Source organism: Eulemur rufifrons, chromosome 29 (genome assembly GCF_041146395.1).
Source record: "Eulemur rufifrons isolate Redbay chromosome 29, OSU_ERuf_1, whole genome shotgun sequence".
Taxonomy (NCBI): Eukaryota; Metazoa; Chordata; class Mammalia; order Primates; family Lemuridae; genus Eulemur; species Eulemur rufifrons.
This window is the reverse complement of record NC_091011.1, coordinates 47943356-47961566: the sequence shown is the minus strand read 5'-3', so window position 1 is coordinate 47961566 and position 18211 is coordinate 47943356. Positions and strand designations below refer to the sequence as shown.

The 18211-nt window shown below is 38.8% G+C and overlaps 1 protein-coding gene across 1 annotated transcript in view; it reads left to right on the top strand.

Moving 5' to 3' along the window:
* Nucleotides 1–18211, top strand: part of CDK14 (cyclin dependent kinase 14) — a 521120-nt gene that overhangs the window by 381591 nt on the left and 121318 nt on the right. Inside the window, exon 11 of the mRNA XM_069461904.1 lies at nucleotides 2826–2889. Within this exon, the coding sequence (XP_069318005.1) occupies nucleotides 2826–2889 (64 nt within the window). The remainder of the gene's footprint in view (nucleotides 1–2825; nucleotides 2890–18211) is intronic.

The window sequence follows — 18211 nt, the reverse complement described above, 5'->3', positions numbered from 1 at the left end:
GCCCCCGGGAAGACTCAAGCATGTTCTCACCTTACTCTCCCACTCCTCTGAGAAGGCTTGTTACGCTGCAGGCAGTTATCACTGCACCATTTATCTGCCAGCTGCCTCGCTAGACTAGGAGCACCTCAGGGCAGAGCCCAAGTGCCATCCTTACGTCCCCTGTGAGGAGTACAGTGAGTGTTAGCTGAATAAAGAGCGGAACCAATAAAGGGACAGGGAGATGTACAAGCCAGGTGCACAGGTTTAAGGTGAGACTGTTTAAGTGAATATGTAGAAGACTTCTCAGTATATCAAATGGAAAGGGGCCTCAGATGTCTTGAACCTGCTTTTTCACAGATGTGAGGACCACATTTTAAACATTGATGGCACACCAGATGCAATTTTCTCTTCATTTCTGTTTTATGTGCAAAAGATTATTTTTGGCTTTTAGAGAATACTCTTTTCCCTTGCAATTTAAAAGTGTCTTGGTAATGGAATTTATTAGTCAATTAATACAGATGAAAATCTGGCATCAGAGAAAGCAGACCCCCTCTAGCCCTAGTGCACAGGTAGCCAATCGTTGCTAATCAGACATTTAACCCAAACTCCCCTTTCTAAAATGGCTTTTACAGGAAGCAAAATTAATTTTTAATTCTTCTTTTCCTTTGCCCACTTTCTGCCCACTTTGCATTTCCTGTGCAAATGGTCCATGATTGTAGGCAGGAGAAGAATTTGCGGTCTGGAATCGCAATGGTGAAGTCTGTAATTGAAAAAAAAATGTCCTATGTATTTTCCCTTTTCTGGCAATTTTTATGAAATGGCCATAATCATTTTGAAACAGAGCAATGGATATGGGTGAGGATAATGCCTGTTGTGGAAACAGGGACCGTCAGAGTAACAGTCATACTTTCCTTAGGAGCAAGAGGTTAGGGTTAGGGTTAGAATTGGGGCCTGACTCTTAGTTGTTTATGAGACTTGCAGAGGCTCTATTTCTTATGTGATGGATTGGCTGTGTTCAAGTCATGATTTGGAGCTGACATTTCCACTGTTTGGTGGCTGAAGTGTAGTACTGTTGAACTCCTTTGTCCTTCATGCAAATTTCAGTGCGAGAACAAAGTGGAGCATTCCCAGACAAGCTGCATGTGCTGTCGGCAGACTTGTCTCCTTCTCTTGAAATAATGATTGGAATTATTGAAAAGAAAGGGGAAAGAGCCTTTTGCAGAGACACTGTTATCATAATCGTTTATGTCAGAGACAATGCCTTTGTCTCTTTTCCTTCTTACGACTCTTCAGCCCTCTTGCCTGCCTCCCCCCTGCTCCCTACCCAGCCCGTCAGTAACGCGACCTGATTTGTGTAGAGCTACCTATTAATGTTAGTTGTAATTAGTGCTTGAAAAATCAACCAATTATGATTTAAAAGAAGAATTGTACTATCTCATTTGATGGCGCCAGATCCACGTTTCAGTGAGGAATGTAAATACGTGTATTTAGCCTTGATTCAGCAGACTAGTTAGCAGTGAGTCAAGCACTCGCTGTATGTGTGCCACCCTTTGACACCACAGCCCTGTCCACCCCTGTAAATAAATGCACAAATCCTTAGAGCCCTCTGTTGCCTTATTGCCTAGCAGCGCCTGCTAATCCTCAGAGATAAAGGGAATAGGCTTCATTTCCTCCCATGATAATCCCCCTTCGCCAGCCCTCAGCTTTATTGCTGGCCTTTTCTAACCTGTTTAACTGTCTGTGTTTGTCCAGCATAGTTTGAATGACAGCATCTGGCACTGACTCCCCGGAAGGGAGTCACTGTGGAAAAAGTGGGCGGGCTAGACTCTCCCGCATGGCTGGGGCCTCCCTGACCTGACCTGGTTTTCTGTGGGTGCTTTGAATGGTGTCTAATTCTTACCTAGTGCTTACTGTGTGCCAGGTGGTGTTCTCCTCACAGATGAGGTAGGTGGTGTCATTACCTTCAGGTTTACAAATGAGGAAATTGAAGCTCAGTGAGGTTATTTCTTGCCTAGGTTTATGTGGCTAGTAAGTAGGGGAGCAAGGATTTGAACCCAAGGAGTCTGCCTTTAGGGTCTGAGTGCTTAACCCGTGAACTCTGGTGTTCTTAATCAGTGATTTAATTTACCATGATGATTGAGGATAAAAGCCATATGGAACTAAAAATTCAGATGAAACCTGCCCAGTTATACGTGGAATGTTGCCCTTTAATTCCTTTCACCAGATCAAACATTGTAGTGATAGAAAAGTAGAGGGGGAATGAACTGGAAAGTATGGATAGAAAAAGGAAAAAGTGTAGGAAGAACAGCATTTTGGCAAGAGGAAACTGTAAATCACATAATTAAAGATTTTACCAGTAATAAGAGAATTTGAGCATCCTAAGCTGTCGATCTTCCTTCTTTGAAATCGTGATGCCCAGACAGAGGATGCGGAGAAGAAATGGCAGAATTCTTAGAACTCTAAATGATGAGACATGTGGTACTAGAGTGAAGGACAAGCGCTCGTGACAGAATCATGGGGACACACGCTGACTTTGTGCAGTTTCATGAAGACGACAGCTTATCGTTTGATTCCTTCGCCTACTTACTAAGTTTGCACTTGATAAAATGTAACAGATTTAACTTGTCTTACCACATTCAGCTGCATCTGTTAAAACACAGAGATTCATCTTGGGTGGCTCTTTAGCCGGTTTATTTTTACTGCAGTAAAATCCCTGGCACATGATAATGGAAAAAAAAAAAAAATCCAGAGTTTCATAATGTACAGTGTACTGTTTTCTACACTTGAAAATTTTGAGTGCTTTGGAAATAATAAGTCTGTTTCCACAATTCCCTGCTCTCCACCAGGTTCTTGGAACGCCAAATGAGGACACATGGCCCGGAGTTCATTCTCTGCCACATTTTAAGCCAGGTATGTTTCGTTAATTATAAATGATGAGGTGCTTCCTGTATGCAAAAGCTGACTATATGAATGTTCTCTCTCAAATCATATACTACCTTGGAAAATTCTGGTTACTCTTTCTGTTGTGTACTTTATTAATGGAGTTCTTTTGTTTTCACAATTTATTCTTAAAGATAGAGTTAATGACATCTCTCATGAGAGATTTTCAACATATGTACTTTGTTTGATTTGACCGACTGATCTTGCAGTAACCATTAATTTCATCATCAGTTAGACTAGAATCCATATCTATAAAAACAAAGCAAAATTTAAATTGGGTAGTACAAGCCATCTGTGTCACTTCTTGTACTAATACTAGGAAAAGTATTCAATTGTAAAAGAGAAGCATCACAATTTGATTTCTTTTTCAAAATTAGTGACATATGGTCAGTTCATTTGAATTTAAACATATAAAATGTTCTGAGTGTTCTATTGCGCAACATTTAATATGTTTCAACGTAAAATATTTAAACTTTAAACTGGAAAATCTGAGAGAAAATGTGAACTTTTAAAGTAAGTTGTCCCTTTTCCGCTTACCAGTAGGTGGCAGTCATGAAACTTTCAGTTTTAATACACTTTCAGGAGAATCTCAAACATGGACTGTTTAATTTTTATGGGAAGGATGAAAGATTTGGAATTGGAAATTTAATAAAATCAATGAAATGAGTTATTGTAAAATGATTCTCTTGGTTTTTTTTTTTTTATCTTTTTTCGGTTACAAAACATGTTTTATAAAATGCAGACCCATCATAAAATTATACTGAAAGGGATTTTATGGAAGATGTAATAGTCCTTTATCCTATGAGGGAAAAGATCTATGAATAATTTCTGTTAGAAGAGCCAAGTTTTTCTTTTTCTCCTCTTCCCCTCTTTTGGGGGACCATCAGGAATAAATTATCAATCCCAAAGAATGACTGAATTGGGAAACTATTTTTATTCTTAATATTTTTCTTCTGAACGTATACAATGTGCTGAAAATTCTTTTATCTTCTTTAGCTGCCCCAAAGACTCTTTGTATTTGTACTGAAAATTCTAAATGACTTCTATGTCCTGAAAGACTATAGAAACTTAACAATTTAAAATGGATTTTTTCTTTTTTCTTTTTTTTAAACCAAGCAAGAAGCATCCTCTAACTGATCCACTTGTTTCTCATAAAATCTAAGTGAAGAACACAGCTCTTATAAGTTCCAATTGTGGGCACTTAAAGAAAGTTAACTTCCACATGTTAGGATCTAAATTTTTAAGTCCTAGGGAAACATTAATAAAACAGTAGAATTTGAAAAGATTTGAAATGAATAAAGTTAAACGCAGAAAGGAACCGTTAAGATAGTCATTTGGTGTGCCCAGTTTCTGGGCTAGAAAACATGGAGTAATTTGTTTATTTTGGTGTAAATAAATTCATCATCAACAACATACAAAAGCCTTTATTAAATGTATTTTGGAAAAAACTATGATTTAGTGCAAATTAACCTAACAGATTGTGAGCTTCCTGAGACCAGGGACTAATAGTATGTGTTTGGCATTCAATAAATGTTTCTTGCTCTGAATTATATTGAATGTTGAAACAGACATTATCTATGTGACTCCTCTAGTGGGCGTATATAAACTAGAATAAATATGTTATTAATATTACATGTCAGCACCGCAACAGACACATCATACTTAGGAGGTAATGGGGTCCAGGAGAATAACGTGTTTAGATGGTGGAAGGTATGGTGCTTATGAGCAAGAAAGATATTCCAGAGAAGCTGCAGCTTGTGGATCAGAGCAGAGAGGATAAGTGCTTCCTGAGTTTGCTTGAGAGGAGTCAAGGGGAGACAAAACAATAGACTGAGACACAGGAAGCAAATCTAGGAGTGTTTTCCTGCAGCACTTAACCAGGCCATCCTGGGGAGTCCCAGTCCTTGACCTCACAGTCCTCATACTCCAGGGACAGAAAAACACAATCCCAAGGGAGGAAAATACCAGTGCCAGGGCCCGCCTGTCCCACCCCCACTCTCCACCTCCTTATTCTACCCCGGAGGGTACCTTAGAGAATATGAGGGAGAAAGAATCTGAGCCATGGGACATACTTTATTTAATTTTTTGGTAGATAATAAATGTAAGCAATTCAAAAGCCAAACAATATGAAAACGGAGCGTAGTGCAAAGTGCAAAGCCTTCTCCCCACCCCAGCCTCCTCCCTGCCCACCCCCCCAGAACCACCGAACCCCTACTGCAGGCCCCAGAGTGTTCGTTTCTTATGTTTCTTTCTTTCATGTAAATGTAAGAAATTATGAATATATATTTTTATTTTTCTCATAGTAAACACAATTCTGTATCGTTTTTCTCATTAATGCATCTTATCGGTCTTCTCATGTCACTGTATAGAGGAGGCAATGTGGCTTCCCTCTTGCCTCTCAGACCTGCATTGTGTGGATTTAGCTTGTTCCTCAATTACAGACATTTGGTTGTTTCCAGTGTTTTGCTATTATAAATATTAGCGCAATAAATAACCTCATACATATACATGCACATACACGTTGCATGTGTGCAAGTATATCTGAAGGATAAATTAAGAGAAATAGGGTTAAAGAGGCAACAAGTATAGACAATTACAATTTTGAACACTTCTGTCAAACTGCTGTCCAAAGGCTCAGGACCTGTTGTCCCTGTTACCAGAAATACATGAGAATGCCTCTTTTCCACTCTATAGCGTGTGGCCAAACCTGTGGATTTTGCCAATCAGTTAGATGACAGAAGCATTTTCAGTATAATTTTAATTTGCAGGCTTCTTTGTGGGATGAGGTTGAGCATCTTTTTACATGTTTCAGGATCCTTTGCATTTTTTTTCTGTGAACTGTTTATATCTTTTGCCCAATTTACAGCTGAGTTATATGTCATCTTCTTATCACTTTCTAGGAGTTGTTTATATTCTATAGAAATTATCCCTTTGTCCATGAAAAGCCTTTGCTTCTCTGGGATTTTGAAAAATTATCCTTTCTACTTTTTAAGCAATTTTGAAACTAATCCTCAGTCTCCTGTCTTCCTTGACTTGCCTAGCTGAATAAATTTTGCCTCAAGGAAAAAAAGCCTATGGTGTTTTAAAAATCGTGCAGTCATGGTTTTTATAAAGATCAATTTTTGTTCTAGATATATGTATAAATTCATATATATGTATCTGTGTAAGAGAAACCAATTTGGGCTTTAAATTAAAATAGACTGCTTTATGGTTATGGTCTAGGTCATGCATAAATCTAGAAAGCTGTGTTTCTGGTTTTAATATATTCTAACCTAATTACTTAGTAGTTACTTTTTTTAATTAACTTATTTTTATAGTTACTTTTTATAGAATGAGTTAAATTCATATATTATCCAGCAATATTTATTGAGTACCACTTTGTATGTCTAGGAACTGGAAGATGTTGCGTTGAACAAAACACAAAAGGTCCCTGTTAGGAGAGACAGATAGTAAGTAAAATATTAATATATAGCATGTTAGGTGGTGGTAAGTACCATGAAGGAAAATAGAGCAAAAAATAGAGCAGAAAGTGCCAGGGAAGGGGGTGATTTACAGTTTTAAAAAGGGTTATCAAGGAAGGGCTCCCTGGAAAGATGACATTTGACTGAAGAGCATGAGGGAGAGAGCCATGAAGATATTTGGGGGAAGAATGCTCCAGACAGAGAGAACAGCAAGCACAAACGCCCAGAAGTGGGAGGGAGAGGAGGGTTGAAAATGAAGTCACGGGCAATGGGGGCTAGACTAGGTCGTGTAGGGACTCGAGGACTACTGTGAGTCCTTCATCATTTATCTGAGTGAGATAGAAAGCTCTGGAAGATTTTGAACAAGGCAGCCCAGGAGCCAGTATATGTCTTAATGAGGCTACCCTAGCTGTTGTACTGAGAATTGGGAGCCGGGGCAGAAGCAGGGAGGGCAGTTAGGAGGCTGCGACATGGTCTAAGGGAGAGGGGAGGAAATGTACCAAGAATAAAATGACCTTTCGTTTTCAGCTCTTCCATTTTATCTCAGAACTTAGCATGGTTTTCCTTTGAAAAGTGCAACAAAACTTGAGAAACCTTTAAAACAATTGTTGAAATAGTAAAAAAAAAATTAGATAAAAACTGAGATTTATTCTTTAGTATTTAGCCTGTATATATCCTCTTCTGTGCTTACATTTATGTTAACATAAAATTCCTTAACCTCAGTTTATTCCCGTAACAACCAGGCAACTATGGCAGGTCACAACTGCATCATATATTATAACATCCGTGTGTGTGTGTTTGCGTTACATATAATAGGGAGTCTAACCTTGGAAGCTGCTGTTTTTCCATCATTTACTTCAATTTAAATTTCTCTTAAAAGAAATGGGAAATGGGATTGTTTCTTCTTTGAACCCAATTGCCCTCCTGTTTCTTTCCCCTCGCCCTCAGGGTTCTGTGGTTTATGGTCTTTTAAAAGTAGGTCTCTCTCTCACTCTCTCCTACCAGAGTGTCTCCTTTTATCACTGTCTCCGGGATGCCTGCTGTGGGACAGCTTAGAGGTGAGAGGTTACACTGTGGTGTTCTTAGTGTTCCAGTAATTCTATCACCTGGGCTAAGATGCATCACAGGCCAAACCCCGTCCTCTAGCACAAAGTAAGAGTCCACTGTAAAAATAAGGCATGTTTCTCTCCACTGGTTTCATAGCTCCTGCTTAACGGGAGGCCTTCGATTAATGCTCTCTGCCTTAATTTCCTTCAGGGATGATAAGAGGTTCCCCAGGTGAATCCCAGGATCACTTTTCTCCTGCCTGTTTTACCCCCTGCTACATCCCATCGACAGAGGCAACATGATTCGTGTGCCTCTGGTAAAGTGATGACTGACATGTTTTTGTTTTAAGACAGACTTAACATTTTTTAAAAAATGCATCTTTTGTACATATTTGAAGGGGTTTTGAGCTTGGTAGAATCGTGGTAACCCTAGATCAGGGCAGAGTGCTTGTGGTATTTGAGGTTCTCCAGACTAGTAGAATCAGGGTGACCGATGGAGAATTCTGCGAAGGCTTTGGAATTTTCTGCTGCCAAGAAGTACCCTAGGGCTGCCTGAGCCAGGCGTGTGAGTAGTGCCATAGCTATTTAAGCAAAGTGAATGCTTGAGCTGGAAGAAGCCCCGGGGAGCTAGTCGGGCTTTCTTCTTGTGAGGTTAGGAATCTGACATCCAGAGATGATAATGAACATTCCTAAAGTTAGTGTCAGAGGTAGAAGCAGATTCCAGGTCTTCCCGGATCTTAGTTCAGAGATTTTTTTTTTCCAGCCTACATCATGGATGTGACTGTGTATCACGATTTCTCATTGACCTTATTTGCAGTGGCCCCCAACATTTTGGACACTAGGGACCAGTTTCATGGAAGACAGTTTTTCCACGGACCAAGAGTGGGGGAGTGGGGTGTTGTGGGGAGGGGTGCAGAGCTCAGGCGGTGATACGAAGCCAGTTTCCTTAACAGGCCACAGACTGGTACTGGGCTGCGGCTCAGCGGTTGGAGACCGCAGTGACAGTTTACTGAATTAGTCTATTTAAAAAATCAGTAGAGAGGATCTGATCTCTGTATTTTGCAAAGTATGTACAGAAAACCATAAATAACACTTTTTGTTAAATGGTTTGGCACTGAAATAACATGTAGACTCCATGTGTGATACTTTCATTCATCTCCTAAATGCTTCCAACAAAAGGGACATTCAACAGCTATTTAATGACAAGTTATTATTCAGGAGTTCAAAAAGGAAGACACTGTAAAGTTCAGGAAAGGAAAAATGCTGCTAGGCCAGAAGCAATTAAAAGTAATGAAATTTAGAATAAAATAATTTTATTTTCCAAAATCAAGCAAGAGAACAGAACATTTCTAAAGTGATTGTTATTCCTAAGGGAAGGTTATCCAATACAAGAGGATGTTTGATTAAGGAAACTCTGATGAAAATGGAAATGTCTGCCAATGAATGAAGTAAGATAAATACAGAAGAATTTACCATTGGAGGCAATTGGGGAAAGGTGGTATTTTACACATACTGTGCTCCAAACTAAACCTGCAGACATATTGACCTTAAAGGCAACATTTAAATATGTCCTTAGTTGTGTTAAGGCTTTGTAATGAAGTAGAAAACTTCTCCTTAAGTTCTGTGTATTTCCTGGCCTGCCTGGAGCCCCCAAACCAAACAGATCCAGACTTTTTAATTCCAGAGGGAGGAACTAAATTAATTCAGAACTAGAATACTACGGTGATAACACCTTATGTTTGATACTGTATTTTATCATTTACAAAGTTTTTTAAATATATTATCTCATTTAATATTCAGAATAACTCTGAGTTATGATAATGTTTTTATTCTAATATTGTTATTCCATTTATAGACAGACTAACTGGGACCCTGAGGCTCAGCAAGATTGTGTGACTTGCCCAAGGCCTCATCCCTCCAGCACTATAGTAGAGCCAACACACAAACTCGGGTCATTTGACCCTAAGCCTGGCATTTTCACCGATGCCTGTGACTCCTTTTAAGAGAGCTCCTCGACCTGCAAACCTGGAACTATGAGAATTATCAGGGTCTTCTCAGCTCTGCTTGGTGTCATCTTGGAAAAGATCTGTATTTTTTTTTTTTAAGATCTGTATCTTTTTGTAAATACAGAACCCACCCTCTACCTGCTAAGTAAGGGCATATTCTTAAGCCCATGAAACCTGTGCCTCCAATAAATTGTCAACTCCAAAATGCCCTCTGCGGATGTTTAGTCTCAGATTTGCAGTCCTTAGTACATATTATGAGAACTGCCCACTTTCATCATTCGAAGACCTAAGGATGTTTCATCCCTTGGCCTTTATTCACACTCTTGGCTTTTCCCAACTCTTTAAGAAGGTGATGGAAAAGCTGCAGAAGCAGCAGAAATTGTTGTCAGAGTGGGATATTCCGTGCAGGAGGACTAGAGGGCAGGGCATCTTCTTGCCATGATGTTGCCCTGCACAGACCCCAGCTGCAGTGAGGGGGACACCTGTGCCTTGCAGACATACCTTCTTTACTATCTAGAATAATCATGTTTGCTTTATTCAGCCCTCAGATTTCCTATGGAAATTAAATGAGATAATCTATCTTTATATTCTCTTTATTATTTGTTATTTATTTATGCTCTACCTATTTTTAAGAAGATTTGAGCTAGCTGACATAATTGATACAAAAGTGCTTTTAAACTGTCAAGGGCATGTAGTTACAAAATGAAATTTGTATTACTTATACCATGTCCTCTGCCTGGCGTTCCCTTTCGCACTTGCTCTTTACACTTTTCTCCTAGGGAATTTCTTATGCCTTTTTTTTTTTTAATCGACAGCAACTGTAATGATCATGGGTTAAGGTCTAAGTGTATAGGGTGTAACTATGTGACAGTTGTAAAAATGGACTTTAAAAATTGTTATGCAGATATCTGGTTTTTATGTCAGATTTTATTGCTATTCATAAAAGCACTGTAGGTCTGCTTGACACAAGGTTTAGGACATTGAGGGCTCTCTCCACCACTGTCTGCCAACACCTATGTCAACTGTGCTGTTCCTCTTCCCACAAATAAATGCCAGTCACATAGTGAAAAAGCCAGTTAATTACTAAATTTATGAATGATGTGAACTTTATAGAGCAGAGGAAGTAAAACATGTAAACTTGTCAGGCAGGGCCGGCTGTCTTTACTTTCCGTTGTGGCGATCACACTAGGAGGGTTAGGGCCGAGGCTGAGTTCAATCAGCAGCTACCATGTGTGGCATCCGCGTATGAGCTTGGATCCTTGCTGGGTGCTCACTGGGTGCCAGGCAGTGTAGCAGGTGCTGCAGAGACCACCGTGAACAGGGCAGACAAACCCTTTTCCTTATGGCGCGTACATGCCAGAGAGGGGACTGGTAACAGATCACCAGTGACTATGGCAGGAGAAGTGTGACCACAGGGAGAGTGGCAAGAGACAGTACAGGGGGACCAGTCCTTGGAAGGCCAAGGTGAGGAGTTGAGATTGTATTGGAAGTGGGAGAGGAATCATTGGAGGGGTTTGAGCAGGGGAGGAAATTGATGTTTTATGTTTTGAAAAGGACATACTGACTACAAAAGTCACAGACCTATTTCAAAGTTGGAAAGAGGTTTAATCTCAAGCGAGAATTCCCCTTGATTGGTCATTTCTGCCTATGGCCCTGGTTCGAGAAGGCTCTATAAGGGCAGGTCCTGGCTCAGAGGGAAATGATTTTCACACAAGTTAGCAGTGATGCCGCAGACTCAGGGGATATTTTTCCCCATAGGTCCACAGTTGACCAGGAATTTGATATGAAATAAGTCATAGGTGTGGCCAATGATATAAAATAAAAATAAATAAGAAACAGCCAGAAATCATGATAATCACTCAAAAATGTAAAATAACAATTTGTTTCCTCTCCAATAGGGAGGTGTACGGAGGAAAGTATTGTATGAATTGTAGAAACCCAATTTAGTGCAAAGCATCTATACTTTCTATGCTTGAAGAAATTCCCACTTTTTTCACTAGAGGGCATAAATAATGATGGAGACTAGCAGAATGTCTAGAAAATGCCAGAAAACTGTAAAAAGATTAAATTTTCAAGGGGAAATGAAGTTCTTCTGATGACAGACTTATTTTTTTAAAATCCTAAATAAACTAGTTTTATTATTCCTACTCTCTGGAATTTTATAAAATTCAGTTTGGGAGTTATCTACACCTCCTGTCACCAAAGTTGATATGGAATGCCAGTCACCAAATAAAGACTTTATTTATTCACTAATCCCAATCCACTCAAGAATATTACAGTTCTTGTATACTGTCCAATTTTTATGATTTGATTAAAGTCACATCAAAGAGAAGAATTAAACTTTTAGCATAAGAGTTGAGATCAGAATGGATAATTTACATGGTACTGGGAGAATTATCATCTCTTTTAAAATAGAACATTTGATGGAGTTGTTATATGCCAATGACATTACCATAAACTAGCCATACGTTTTTAATGGCTTTCTTGAGTCTGTAACTTGATGTTTTATATTTATCCTGTTCATAAATACATGTCAATGAGTATATAACTAGAAATCTATACATTGTAAAAAGTCCTCCATAACACCTGACCCTGAACTTTTAGGTCTCTTTTCAAAAACTTTTTAAAAATTAAGATCTTAGGAAGGGAGATGAGAAGATTGGAAGTTTTGATCTAAAACAAGAAAACTTGATCCCTGTGTTCAAGTTGTGTGTTGACCCCAGTACTTGAGTAGAAAACTGTACCCTTAGGGAAGAGATAGGACTTCACAAGGCCAAAGGCTTGCACAACTGCCCAACTTGAGCAGGATTCCATACCACTATGTGAGATTCATAACTGAGTAAGTGGTTAAAACAAGGGTAGGATGAAAAATTTTCTCCCTTTGTCGCTGGAAATATTGTTGGCACAGAGAACAGCATGGTGCTCAGTAATCTGAGAATTCATATAAATTTTTCAGTATTTGAAAATTTCTAGGAACAAAATAATGGCAAAAATTTAAGTGCTAGTTGATTGATGATGCTGGGCATTGTAGAGCTGTTTACTGTGTATCAAATGCTTTCGCAGACACTGTCTCCTGAGGTCCTAGCAGGACAGGCAGGCAGGGCAGATGGATGAAGCTGAAGCTCAGAGAGGAAAGCCCTGTTTCATGGTACGTGGCAGCGCCGGACCAGAACCTGGAAGTAGCAATCCACTCTGCTGTGATAGTGCCTACAACAAACCACCCAAAGTCAGTGCCATAGTTAATAAGTATTTGTTCACCGCTCATGCCTGTGTGGTGAGCTGAATTTCAGCTGACCTTGGCCGAGTCCCACAGTTCTTGGCTCCAGGTTGCAGGTCAGGTTCAGGTGTGTTCACTCACGCCTTTCGCATGCCCTTTGGCGCAGCAGCTGTGGAAGGGCGCTCGCTCTTCCTCAGGGAAAGGCGGGAGCGCAGAGAGCAGACCCGAGGCCACGGGCACATTTCAAGCCTCTGCTTGTGTCAGGACCGCTAACACGCCCACTGTTCGCACAGACTCTCAGTGGAGCAGAGAAGCGTCCTCTACTCATGAAGGTGGGAAGGAAGGAGGGAGTGATTATTTGCTGAATAATCATCTCATCTCCCCTACTGGGTCTTCTGGTGTCTAGGCTTGTCAGCTACTCCTGGCTAAGACAAGTGAATCAAATTCATTTTTTTCTGTTGTTTAAAAAATCCCTTTAGGCCACTATCACAGGGTTCCTTCAAGACAAATACATGACTAAAGAATAATAACTCTTAATTTAATATATAGATGAAAGAAAAAAAAAAACCTTGGTTTCCATTATTTAAGATGCGAGTAATATTTTTCCCTCAAATATTCAAGTCAGACTAATAGGATGACAAACTGACTACCAATTATTAGCTTAGTTGTAAGGTCTGGTGAAATTTCCGTCACATACACGGTTCTTCTTGCAGTGCCATCAGAGTACCTTTGTAGCTAACAGACGATAATGTTTGCAACGGAGATTGTCTAAAAAGGACATAAGTATGGATGTAAACAGATGCTTGTGCCTCTAGAGCCAGCTTTGTAAATCCAATTAATAATCTCTCAACTGTAAAAAAGAAGCACAATTGATATTCTCTCAGAATGCCAATCCTCGCTCTCCACTAGTACATTAGAATCACAGAATTACATATCCGGAGTTAGAAGACCATAAATGTGTTTGTGGATTTTATTCATTTAACTGTCACCTCAGAAGAAGCAATTTAGGAGAGCTTAAGCATTTATCCTTCCTGAAGTAATACTGTTTTCTATAAACCATATGTCTCCTTTGTGTATATATACTATAACCAGACAAGATAGTTTTTCAAGCATATTATTAATAATAGTTGTGGTAGGAGTAGCAATAGCTAACAAATATTGTTTATGATGAGTTAGGCACTCTTATCAGCACATGAGATACATTTTCTTATTGTATAGTCACGGTAACTCTATGAAGTAAGTACTGCTATTATCCCTAACTGTGATATGGGAAAATGGAAACACAGCAAGGTTAAGTACTGTGGTCAAAGTCACTAGAGCTTGGAAGACATGTGTCTGGAATTTTCTGTAAATACAAGACAGATTTGTTCTCTTAGACTTAAAAGGGTAAGACATCCTTTTAACATAAGATCTGGCAGCAGGTGGAAAGGAAGTTGGAAGTGGGGAGTAAGGAGAATCTTGTTTGTGTGCATGTTTTTTATTGCTGGTCAAAAGATTTTTGATCTGTTTGTTCTGCTATTGGTTTTGTGCATGATGGGGTAAAACTTCAAGTCTCTCTCATCTGAGACACAGAGAGATGTCATGGTACAGTGACTAAGAGTATAGACTCCAGATCCAGACTGTCTTGGTTCAAATCTCAGCTCTGCCACTTTTGAGCTGTGTAACATGGACAAGTTGCCCAATGTCTCTGTACCTCAGTTTCTCCGTGTAAAAAATGGAAATAATCATAGTCCCTGCCCTATAGCACTGTTATGGGATTAAGGTGAGTTTATATTTGCCAGCCACATAGGACACGAGAAATGTTTGTTAAATATCAAATAGGACACTTGGATATCACAGCTCCTTGGTGATTGTAGCCTGGGAGTCGAGGCCTGGTTCAGTCTCTGCTACTATAGCTTGTTTCATGGCCTCAGGCAGCTTAGCCTCTCTAGCCTCAGTTTACTCATTATGAAATGAAGTGGTTCGAGCACCCGATTGCTCGGGTCCTGTCCGGCTCACAGATCCTCTTGAAGGTGCTGGTCTGCACTCCTGCTGCTCTCTTTTGCCCTTCCGAGAGTTCGGGTGAGGGCATTCAGAGAGGGGTGGGGGTGCACGTAGAGTGAGACACAGCATGTTTTTTCTGCTCTCTTTTCTGGGGGCTGTAAATTTGCTCTTGTTTGTGGATAGTACCTAACTTTAATAAGTACCTAACTGATTAAACTTTAGTTCTCTAGAGAAAAATGTCTTATGGAAAGAGCAGTGGTCTATGAATTCTAGCTTGAGAAAGGTGTGGATAGTTTGAAGACCTCATTGGGAATATGCACTCACAAATCCATACTTGTATATATGTTAGAAAAACAAATGCTATCCCAAGTAAGAATGTTTAATGACAATAGTAGAGCATTTGTTTCTAGAAGTTACTCAGAGATTTACTGATTTAAAAAAGCACACTGTTGATATCTGAAAGATGATTTGCTGTAGCTGGGGCAGAGTGGGATGCTACAGTCTCCGGTTTAAAGAATGGAAGATGCTGCTCAGCATTTTAAGGTAGCTCTTCTGGGTGACAGCGACAGGGCAGTGCGATTCTGTTCAGCGTTGTTGGGTGACATCAAAAACTTGCCCTGATAATGCTGGGACTCTGTCAAATCTGAGCCATTAAATATTTTGGGAATATCAAGTGTTTTAAAGCTGCAAATTGCAGTTGGGCAAATCCATATCATGTCCAAAATGCCTGCTGGGATCACCATACTTTTTTAGAGTTAAGATATCTAAAATCCCCAGATTTTGGAACAAGTCTGGCCCTCCCTGTTCAAGGTCACCCCTCTTCTGCTGTACATGAATTCTGCTTCTGTTCCAAGGACTGTAGATCCAGCTTTTTAAATATCTTAATGAGAGTATTAACTGAAATGTTCATTGCTGGCTTGGTTTTCCTAATAAATATAAGAAAGTAAAGTTTGGGTAAAAAGTCTTATGGATATTTGTGAATGTAGTTTTCTTCTAATGAGAGCCCATTAGTATTTGCATGTTTAGTATATTGTATTTAGTACATTTAGTGTTTGCATATTTAGTATTTGCAGGTTTGCATAATTTATTATAGGCTAATTATGACCTTGTATGTTTTCTGCACTGCTGTATTCACAGTACCTGGTAAATAGTAGATATACAATAAATATTTACAAAGTGAATGAGAATGAATGAATGCTGTGCCTTCTATCCAAAAGGATTTGAGAATATTATCTGTTACATAAATAAATAATTAGGGTAATTGTTTTTAATATAGCAAGAGTGATTCCTGACTATGTTCATTGTTCACCCTTATATAAAGGACTGGAGTCTGCATCCTCTATCTGAGCAATCCCAAGAAAGGCACTGGGTGGGCTCAACACCTTGCCAAATGCTCAGGTGCCCTTTTTAGCATGGCCACAGCTCTTTGCTGAAATTGTTACTACTTTTTTACCAGTTCAATATGAGCAAACTCATTTATTAAAATGCCAAATAATCCTATATTTAAATTGTGAATAGTTGAATATATGATTTAGAAGTTGTTAATTACAAAGAACATCTAGCATTTCATATGGCTTTTTGGACGTACTAATTTTTATATTGATTTACAAAGTAATGCTTATTCCATGGTATTATTTATATTATGTAATATCAAGTCCATTTGCAAAAGATATATTAAAGTTTGAGCCTCTTTAAGATCTCCTCTCTGGTGCCCCCTCCTCCTTGTCTGCTCGCCCTGACTAAGCCCCCAAAAGAATGAAAAGTGTTAGCTACAAATGTTGGTTCAGCCTTTCAAGTCCTTTGAACACACTTGAGGTTTTTTACTGGTTGGTTGGTTGAACTCTTTACTCATATGTCTTCCTGTTATTGAAGTTAAGAACACAGCAGTATCTTATAAGATACAAAAACATTGCTGAGAAGAGAATGAGGAGAATAAAAATTAAAATTAGTCTCCTGAAGTATACAGTGAATACTTGAATATTTGCATGCAAACCAGTAAAATCCAATTTAAGTTTTATCTTCATGTGGGTTAAAGTTTGCTTTCTTACTGCCTCAAGCCATTTCAGGTCTAGCTCTTTTAAGCTGGGAGACTTTACAATTTGTAGCATTGTTCTCCAGTTGTTTTCCTGTGGAATGTCAACCAATTGCAGTGCATAGGCGGAAAACCTTTCCAACCTTCTGTTCTCCACTCTTGTCGCTTGGCAAGTGATTTCTTCTCTGCAAACTCTCCTCCCTGGTCTCCTGCTGTGTTGGGATCATCCTCTGCAGCGTCCCTGCAATAAGAGGAGAAGGTGAAAATCAGCCTGCAGGTTCAAATTAATTGCGCTCCTCAGTTATGCTACGAGTTAGCCAATGCTTTAAATAATGACATTCTAAACTTCTAGTTTAAACATAATTGGAAAGAGAAAATTGACATTAAAGTAGCAAGTGAGAGTAAACCTAACTGAAGAATAGCGTAAAACATTCATATGCAAATACTCGAATAATCTGATAAAATTATTCATAGGCAGTTGACTATTTTATTAAATACATTTGTTACTGATTTGGAGCACTAATTTCAACATTTTTTTGCCTTCACAACTTACATGGCTAATTATGTTGCTTTCATTCTGATGGAACATTACTTTTACTTACAATGGGAGCAGTTTTAAAGATATAATCTTTTCCTCTAATTGTAAATGTATTGCAGAAAATGTTAGAAATGGTTCCATTTGAAATCATATACTTGAGCAATTAAGGTCTCAAAGATGTTGGATACAAGCGATCAGGCCCTTTGTGTTCCTGGAGCTGGCTTCAGATGTTTGTTTAAGCTGTCTTTATTTGGAAAAGAGACAGATGTAGTCTTGGCTCTGGCTCTCGTCTCCAGGACTGTGTCCCTATCCACACTGCAGCATTTTCACCGTGTATCTGTAATTCTGTATTTACATTTCCGTGCCACTGAACTATAACCAGGACTTACTCATTTCTGTGTGCCCCTTGCCTAGTGCAGCACCTGGCACAGAGGCAGGTGCCCAGGTCATAAATATTTGCTAAAAGAATTAAGATTTTATGTGAATAGTGATGGAAAGTAAACCTGAGAATGAGGCTTCATTCTTCCTTTTTTTTATTTTTTACTCTTATATGGCATGTTTCACTGTCAGTTTTGTCTCTTTTATGCACAGCTAAAATTGACATACTATATTTCTGGAAAAAATTCTATTAACATATCCTATCAAGCTCTAAAAAGAGTCAAGTCTTAGAACTAATATTTATGTGCAATCGTTAACTGCTAAGAATAATTATTTATAAATGCAAAATTGTATTAATTTTATCTGTAATGGAATTCCTGTTCATCCTGAAATCATAGCAAATTATTAAAATTGCTTTGTGAGGAATATAAAGTTGAGAAAGTCAAATTTGCTCTATAAGGACATTTGATTTAATTAATTTTTAAAATAAATCTTGTTTTCTTAATGCCAGACTTTAGATAATATTTCTTTTTTAATTTTATACAAAGAAATATTCTTCCCCTTTCTCCTTTCCTTGTCGATTAATCCTCAGACCTAAAATATATGCCTTTAAATTTCTGTCCTACACTAA